This window comes from Arvicanthis niloticus, chromosome 2 (genome assembly GCF_011762505.2).
Source record: "Arvicanthis niloticus isolate mArvNil1 chromosome 2, mArvNil1.pat.X, whole genome shotgun sequence".
NCBI classification, from domain to species: domain Eukaryota; kingdom Metazoa; phylum Chordata; class Mammalia; order Rodentia; family Muridae; genus Arvicanthis; species Arvicanthis niloticus.
The window spans coordinates 83,279,447-83,289,127 of NC_047659.1; the positions used below are offsets into that span (position 1 = coordinate 83,279,447).

The 9,681-nt window shown below is 31.6% G+C and overlaps 1 protein-coding gene across 2 annotated transcripts; it reads right to left on the minus strand.

Annotated features, from left to right (window-relative positions):
* Window positions 1-3,115: 3,115 nt before the first annotated feature.
* On the minus strand, window positions 3,116-8,381 carry LOC117703964 (olfactory receptor 4K13-like). Of its 2 annotated transcripts, XM_076929428.1 has the most exons (3): window positions 8,257-8,380; window positions 6,212-6,299; window positions 3,116-4,351 (listed from the first exon to the last, which is right to left on the minus strand). In XM_076929428.1, exon 3 carries the CDS (start codon window positions 4,322-4,324, stop codon window positions 3,386-3,388), a length of 939 nt encoding a protein of 312 aa, XP_076785543.1. In that variant the 5' UTR covers window positions 4,325-4,351; window positions 6,212-6,299; window positions 8,257-8,380; the 3' UTR covers window positions 3,116-3,385. The 2 variants fall into 2 exon arrangements, with proteins under 2 accessions (XP_076785543.1, XP_034351761.1); XM_034495870.2 differs by lacking the exon at window positions 6,212-6,299 and having other exon boundaries at window positions 8,257-8,381.
* Window positions 8,382-9,681: the final 1,300 nt, after the last annotated feature.

A 9,681-nucleotide genomic window follows, 5' to 3' on the forward strand; every position in this document is an offset into this window, starting at 1 on the left:
TAGGACTTGTCTGTCCTCAGTGTAAGAGAATGCATGTAATCCTGTAGAGACTTGATGCCCCAAGGAGAGAGAATACCCGGTGGGACACATTTTTTAGAGTCAAAGGGTATGGGAGATGAGGGATAGAAATCTATGAGAGAGAACCAGGGGGCAACATTTAGAATGTAAATACCCAAATTAATTAATTAATTAATTAAGAATAAAGCCTCTCCAGAAAAAAGGAGAAGAAAGAAGAGGAGGAGGAGGAAGAGGAGGAGGAAAGAAAAGAGGAAGAGGAGAAGGAGGAGAGGAAAAGAAGAACAAGAAGAACAACAAGAAGAAATAGCTAACAGGAGGATCAGTGAAGTAATGATGAATATAAGTTGAAGTATTAATATATAACAGCATCAACAAAATGATTGTTAAAATAAAAATGACATTTTAATCTATTGGATAGAACTAGTTAATTTATTTATTAAATATTCTGACACTTCTATAATTTATATAATAATTATAACAAAACCAAAATATTCTATAATGTGATTATTAAAAATAAAGACATTATCAAGTAAGTATTCTTTGATATTTGCAGTCTAAGGAGAGGTAATTATATAGATCAGGAGTAAATAGTTTAGAAAAATTCAACTTCATAATTCAAATTTGTAATCGTGGAATTAGAAAATCAGTTATGGATATATGATAAACAATAGAAACTAAAAATTATTAGGTAAGAGTTTTGTAGTAAAACATACAAGAGGTTAATAATCAGAAAATTTTAACACATAATCATTATTCACAGCATGTGGGGAAAATAAAGTATAAAGTAAGTATTAATGAACTTAACTAGTAAAGAGTCTCTATGTAATGACATATTACAGAAAATATTGACAACAGAGAAATGTGCTGAAATACTAGATAGATTCAGTACCATACTATTGAAGTATGAATAGTCATTGGAACAATAGTCTGAAGTATTCATCAAACTCAAAGTATGAAAAAGTAGTTCTCAAAAAATAGTAGAAAAAATGGTAGAAATTGAAGGACTGAAAAGACATCAACCAGTGCAATGTCATGGTCCTTATTTGAATAAGCCAAAATAAATTAATATTTTGAGACAGTCAATGAAATTTGAGTAACAAGCAAGCATTTGATTACAGCACATGCAGACATCCAGAAAGCAGCAGATAAATGATAGAGAAGATAAAGATTAGGTGGAGCAGAGGAAGGGAGAAAAGAGTATTGGAGAACCAAGATTTTACAAAAAGAAAATAATAATAATCATTGAGATAGGACTAACACCTTGCATTACACTTCCTCACATGGAGAAATTCTCAATGGAATCAAATACTGAAAAGGTTCAACTTTTGGCTTTGTTGATTCTAGTTGTCAATTTTATGTGTAGATATTGTTAAACCCCAATAATGGTATATTTTGTCAAAAGGTAGTCTCAATGTTTCTGTGAAGATTTTCTTAGATGAAATTAAGATTTGGGTCACCATATTTTGAGTGAAGTAAATTATCATATATATTATAAGGTATTTATCCAGGCACTTGAAAGTATTGAGAATACAGAGAAAGGGGGGTAGAAAGAGAGAAATTTATGTCTCTAAGAAACTCTGGTACAATCTTTGCTTATTTTGCTAATATATACTCAATTTAATTTGTTTCTACTCATAAATGTTACACTTTATTCCTTTGTTGTATTCAAATTTTCATGTCTTCTAGCCCAATTTTAAACTTTATTGAATTATAATTACACAACTAGTGTTGTGTATTTTAAGGTGAAAAGCAGTGTTTTGTTTTGTATTCCACAAAATAAACATACCAATCAAACTAATGAAAATATCATTGTTTATGTTACTAGTTATTTCTTGTTTATGTATGTAGTAAGAACACTTCTGAACCTCTGCACCTTGTAAGATAATTTAACAATATACAATATTATTAAATTTATGGAAATGGTGTATCATGAAGTAGTACACATTGCATAACAAACTCTACCAGGCACCAGCTCACATGGATAGATGTGTTAAGAGACCTTCAGAATTCGCTCAAGACCCTGGATAAATACAATATCTAGTAAAAGACCTAAATTGACCATTGCTAATCTCTCACTGCACCATAATCCTCTCTGCCAAACCTTGAGCACAATTGACAAGATCTGGTCATAGTCCTGACTCTTCTATTATTTCATTCATCTTTCCCCAGCAATTTCATCAAACCTCTAGTCCACTGTTCTTCCTTCTACTATTAGGCTAATGGGCTAAAAAAATCATTTAAAAAATTTTAACCAACAACTTAATTCCAGAGCTAACATTATATCACAAAACAATATTAAAATATCACCTCTCAAGAAAATACCAATCACATAGCAATGGTCTCTAACAGGAACTATTTGAAAGCACAAAGATTGCCAAAATGTTCCAGAGCAAAAAGAAAAGTATTCATTGGATTATTATACATGAGCTCAAATTCTACTGCAAAGCAAAACATGTGGCAATGACGTGATGATCTACTGTTGTCTAAACTAATATTATATAGTAGAAGATTTTAACTTAAGTCCACAAATTTAAGTGACCCAGAATTTCAACAAACATGACAAAATAACATGAGACAAAGGCAATAATCTGAGTTGTTTTAGACATGTCAGCAGTTTCACTGACCAACAACAACATATGTGTACTTACAAATGGTTTTGTTAAATGTCTCATCTTCGTTAAAATTAAATAAAGTACAATCAATATAATAATTAATCTGTTCATGGACATTTGTATTCATGGAGAAAAATTTCAGGATATTATGCAGAATTAAGTAATAATTAAAATGAAAAGTTTTAATACTATATTGAGATAAGATTGAAATCTAATCTTTATTTATTCATTTTATTATGACACTATAATAACTGAGTAAAGCTCAAAGCTGTTCCATGTGAAGGTTATCACTTCACTTTACCATTCTTAATTCTTTCTGCCCACATCATTAGTATTTTGGTAGATAGCTATGATAAGAGAAAAATGTTATCAGTTATTTGGCAAAAAAACTAAGTAATTTGTGGCATATAGTTGTGTTGTGTACAGAATTATACTCAGGAAAAATTACTAATATTTTATTTATAAAGTTAAACAAATGAGATTAGTTTGAAAAGTTAAGTACAACTTTATTAAAATCAGAGAATCATAGTTTGATGACATGTGAAAAGATTATTCATATTTAGATCATAGTATGAAGGAGTTACAATATTGTCACAGATGATCAGTAAATGTCATATTCTTTTTAAAATATTAAATTATATATATATATCAAATGCTTGGTCTATATTTTTAAAGAGAAGCAGCATTATTAGTTTTAAAGCTTTTTAATACAGCAAGTCTCAACATATGAGGAAATTAGTTAACAATTCTGGATATTAGGGATTTCTTTTGAGACCCAGAAATTTGATTATGAATCTTTTCATGGCATTTTTAATCTCTTTATTTCTCAGTGTATAAATAGTTGGGTTTAGGAGAGGAGTAATAACAGAGTAAAACACAGCAAGAAATTTGTCAAACCAAGTGATGCTGAGAGGCCACACATAGATGAAGATACAGGGTACAAAAAATATCAGCACTACGGTGATGTGGGCACTGCAAGTGGACAGAGCCTTAGATGCCCCAGCTTTAGAGCTTTTGCTAACAGTCACAAGGATGTAGGTATAGGATATGAGCAAGAGACTAAAGCAGGTTACAACCACAACCCCACATTCAGCATTCATTAAAGTATTTAAATTATGGGAATCCATGCAGGCTAGCTTGATTACTAGTGGCATGTCACAAAAGAAACTGTCTATTTCCTTGGGACCACAAAAAGGCAGCTGAACAAACACTACCAAGTAACTTACACCATGTACAAATCCAATTGTCCAGGAGGTCAACACCAGCCCAGTGCATCTCTTCAGGTTCATGATGGTAAAGTAGTGGAGTGGTTTGCAGATGGCCACATAGCGATCATAAGCCATTACTACCAACAGCACCATTTCTCCTCCAGCAATGCAATGGGTAAAAAAGACCTGGGACATGCATCCTGCAAAGGAAATGGTCTTGTTTTCCCTGAGAAAGTCTGTGATCATCTTAGGAGTGATGTTTGAAGACAACCACATATCAATAAAGGACAGGTTGGCCAACAAGAAGTACATGGGAGAATGCAGATGGGGGTCAGTGGTGGTTAAGATCAGGATGACAATATTTCCAGACACAATGAACAGATAAAGCATCAGAAATATCACAAAGAGTAAGATCTGGATATTTTTTGAGTGGGCAAGTCCCAAGAGTACAAATTCAGACACCACAGATTGGTTGCCTCCATCCATTATATTCAGTGTGTTCTCAGATACAAACTGCAAAGAGAGAAAGATTGTCAATCAGCTGGAGATATGGGGTAAGTTGCTTCCTTTGTAGAATTAAACATTTGTATTGAAACTTGGTGGATAGAAATGAATAAAATAAAGAGAAATCAAAGCCAAATATGAGTGACGTTGCTTCCCCAGGTAAAGTTCATGAATCAAGAGCGACTCCTCAAGAAAAGAAGCATCAGGTTTGATTGTTATACACATTATCTATCAGAAAATACCTGTTATAGAAGAAAAATGAGAAGAAAAAGACAATAATGTGAATATCTAAAAATGTGTGTGGTTTCTTAAATAAATGGTCTGAATTTGTCACAATAATGATATTCTATAACAAAAATGAGGTTTAAACTTAGAAAAGTGTGGGGAATTGCATTGAAGTTCAGTACAAATGGGCAGACAGAATGAGCCAATTTTTGAAAGCATGTTTTATGATTTCATTGAATGTTAGTTAAACAAAATCCATGACATCAATAAATTGAAATTTTAAGTTAAAATTCTAATGTACATGTTGTGAAAACTTTAAAGAGATGCATTATAGAACACCATATAAGATATACACAGATACCAAATTGAAACATTAAACTATCTTTACAGTTATTTATTAAGTATATATCATCAAATTTATTTATTCAACTAAGCTGATTAATAATTACCATTACAAATACCTATTGGAGTAGATTTACTGAGAACAAGGCAACCCATATTCAAACCTGAGCTCTAAAAGTCACATTTAGTTCAAATTCAGCACAATAATATGTAGGTCTCAAGTTGCATCAACAACTCTATTGACATGCAACTACAAGATATTGAGAATAACTAGACTTTTAGGTATTATAGTTTCTTGATATGAATTATATATTATCTATCACCAATGTATCATCACTATATGCTCTCATTATATAACTTATCTACTGATCATCTATGTTGTTTTAAAGAATAAAATAAATTACATAAAACTGTAAGCATAGCTATTTTTTGACTCTCAGCCTTTGATGAGTATGATGTTACCGTGCAGTGAGCAGCAACTTTTCACCTTAAAGCACAGGCAGGGCACTTCTACTGATTGAATGGACAGTACTCGAGCTGTATGGTGGATAATCATTCTCTAGTTTCTCATCCACTTAGTAATTATCTAGCAATTTTCAACTCATAGGTCTTATCAACTTTGATCCTTTGATTTCTCTAAGTAAGGGGAATCATCAGGAAACAATGAGATCTCTGACATTATCTTTACAATTATTTTACATCTCTGCTTTTTAAGGGTTCTGAGGGTACAGTAAAAATGAAAACAACCCGAACAATAACAACAACAACAAACAAGCAAACAAAACCAAGAATATTCTGAAGACATCAGGTAACACAACTATCTGCTATAGATGCATCACAGCAGATAAATGAATGGACATACTTTACAATGACTTATTAAATATGTCAGAATATACTGATTATATAACAAAGAGTTTGTGTTCCTTGACAATTTGATTTTTTTCATAAGACAGTTTCTAGCAAACCTAAATTTTCCAGGTTTACATTTTTGTTTTGCTTTAGTTATTTCTTTTATGTTTTTAAATTAAAACAAAATTACATAATTTCCCCCTTTCCTTTCTTCCCGACAAATTATTCAATATCCATCCTCCATCCCATCTTTCAAATTCATGACCTGTTTTTTGGAGTAATTTTTAAGTCATACATGTGTATTTATATATATGTATTTATTCCAAAATATAAATTGCTCAGTCTGTGTAATGTCACTTGTATATACAAGTTGTAAGGACAGACCATTTGGTATTGAACAGTATATTGAATTGCTTGCTCTGAGTAAGACTATTTCTCTAGCTCTCAGCATACCTTTGTTGCCTTTGTTCTTTGTGTAGGGCTGAGGCTTGTTGAACTGTCCCTTGTGCTCTTTATCACCTTTTCTGTTGCTGTGTTTGTTCTGCACAAGTTTAGAAAGTCAAGGGAGAATTGTGTCACAAATGAATTAATATTTAAGAGAGCAAGTATATTCCTTCACAAAGCTGTGTCAGACTATTCTTTTCATTAAAAAGTAGAACCAAGTCTCTCACAATTCCTTTTATATTCTTTCCTCTAGTATTGTGTATGTAGCATACTATTGGATTATACATCTGTGGATGTAAAATATGTTACATTTGCTTTGTGATACATTCTGATGACCATGATTTATCAAAACTCTTTCAATGATGATACTCAGAATGTTTTACTTTACAGGTGATAACTCAAATGCTAGTAAAAAGTTGAGCGACTTACTCCAATAGCTTGAAAAGTTGTTGCACAGTTAATGTAGTAATGTATAGTAAAGACACAGAAGAAAATACAAACATGAGAATCATTAAGCCTTTCTAGTATTCAGAGTACAATGATCCATGAATTCACTCTTTTTACTATAGTCTCTAGTATATCTTTAAACAATATAGTTCTTGAGATTATAGGCAATGAGTCTGTTGTTCAAATGAGCTCTGTGTAATAGATATTTATAAAAGCACACACAATATATAAAACATTTACCTGTATGACAATATATGTCATATTATATGTCATATTATATGTCAATATATGTCAATATATGTCATATATATATATATATGCTATAAAGTACATGTTTGTGTGCATGTGAATTTTCTTTAAAATACTTACTACTTATACTTCTTTTAAGTTCCTATATATCTACTCAATAACTATGAGATATGCTGCTATGAAAGATATATCTAACATGCATATTGATTGTCAGGATCATAACAGCTACTTCACCCTTCTCTTGCTCAGGAGCTATCAATATTTTACATGACATAATGAAAAACAATAATCTATTAAAGTATCTCTGTAATTTTTGCCTTTAACTAAGTGGCAATTCTAATACTAGTTTTACATTAACAAATATTAATGAAGAGAAGCAAACTCAGTTATCTGTTTTTAGAGTCTACAAACAAACAATTTTCTTTTATGTGTATTTTTTCATATTGCTTGGTTTTTTTTATCAAAGTGCCAAACAATATAATAGTCTGAATATTAATATTTATATATTTATGGATGTAGTTATATTTACTAAACTTAGTACAAACCAAGTGATAGATACTGATGACTTACACAGCTATATTTTAGTAGTTTCTAATGAACTGCTTTGGCATAGGATTGGTTGTTGTATGTTTTTGTCTGTCTGTTTTGTTTTTAGAGGTTAGGATGATTCTACTTATTAAATATGCTTTTAATTTAAATAGAATTATATTGCTTTCCCCTTCCCTTTTCTTTTTAAATCCTTCTCACCTATACTTTTTAAGGCCTTTCAGTCTCAACCCTCAAGTTGATTGCCTTTTTTCTTTATTATTATTACATATATATGTGTATATGTACGTAGTTTTATAAACACACACACACCACCAATTGATTCAAACTTTCTTATTGTATATAAATTTAGGTTTAATCACTCAACATTTGACAACAAATTAGAGGGCTCATTCCTGGGAGATGTTATTCCTCCTTCTTCATGGAGACTAGTTTTCAGATATTTAAAATATGAGTTATAAAATGTATTATGTCTCTTGTCACTTGAATTGTTATTATTTTTATTATTTATATGCTGAAAGTTATCTTATATATTATTCACATTGAATTTAAAATATTTTATTTGATTAAGTTCAAGGGGACATTTGTACAATACTACTTTTATGGATTATCTCATAAAGAATAATGATCTTATATAAACATGAAGACTCATAGAATGGTTCAGGTATAGAAAACACATGAATTCCTAAGGATGACAAAAGAAAAAAACACAAGTAATTCACAGCCTACCACATACACTGTATTGATAAAAAAAAAAACTAGAAATATTTTTGAGAATTTCCTAACAGAATAATATTAGAGAAATGCCTTACCAAAATCACAATTTTCCTGTGGGTCAGATTTTCGTTCCATCTGATGTGTGCTTATGAAGACATTGATGTTGTGTAAGGAGTTTTCCCTCAGCCTGACTTATCTTCCTTTCTGCAACTGTCCCATGGGTGTCCAACATCACATATTCTGTATTCTGAAAAATAAAAAACCTTAGAAATAATTATCATGGACACCTCTTGGGGATTTCTCTGCTAAGAGTAATACTGAGTGTTGCTTATTTATGAAAATAGAAAGAGGGACATGTAAAAACTCTTGTTAGTCATCACAGCACTGATAATGTTGATCAACCTCTCAAAAACTATTCTTATCAATAAGGAATAAAGAGAAGCTTACTGCTGCCTGATCTCTTGTTGCATGTATTTAATCAAAGTGACTGCAAACATTTTATACTTATGTGACCAATTGCTAAAAGTGTGAGGTATTGCAAAAAAAAATTACTGTGATCATAATACCATAATGTACGCAATCTGGATCAAATCTTGGTCACATAACTGATGAATTTCACTGTGCTCTGTAATTGTATGTGATGTTTGCAGGCTTGAATTTGCCATCAGGTTATTTAAACCATAAGGTTGTTGAAAATTATTTTCTACATAGTCTATAGTTATCTACATATAGTCTATAGTTATTGTGTATGTGTGTGTGTGTGAATTTGTGCCATAGTATATATAGAGAGGTCATAGGGTCACTCTGTCAATTCTCTTCTTCTACCTTCCCCAATTTTGAACTTAGATTGTCAGACTTGCACAGCAAACATCTTCATTCTCAATGATATCTTGCCTCTGTCTTCTTTAACAAAGATTTATAAAGAAGACATAAATGTACATTTCAAACATGCTTATATGATTTTAGATTTAAACTATCTAAGAAATACAGCTAAAGATTATCATGTATAGAGAATTGGGAAAACGGTAGAATTCAAATTTAAAGATTGGCTTCATTCTGCCTGTGTACTGAGTGCAGGGCTGAATTTAAAAGTAATTGACTAATGTTTGACTGTGGGTGTCTGTATTTGATCTGATCAGTTGTTGAAAGAAGTCTTTCTGATGATGATTCAGCTAGTAAGTGCTCTATGTGTATAGCAGATTATCATAAGTAATCATTTCATTTACTTTGTTGTTGATCACATTTAGTTTTGCTGTAAGTCTTTGAGTCATGCTGCTGCTGCTTCTTTCTTCTTCTTCTTCTTCTTCTTCTTCTTCTTCTTCTTCTTCTTCTTCTTCTTCTTCTTCTTCTTCTTCTTCTTCTTCTTCTTCTCCTTCTCCTCCTCCACCTCCTCCTTCTCCTCCTCCTCCTCCTTCTCCTTCTTTCTCCTCCTCCTCTTCCTCCTCCTCCTTCTCCTCCTCCTCCTCCTCCTTCCTTCTCCTTTTCCTTTTCCTTCTCCTTTTCCTTCTCCTTCTCCTTCT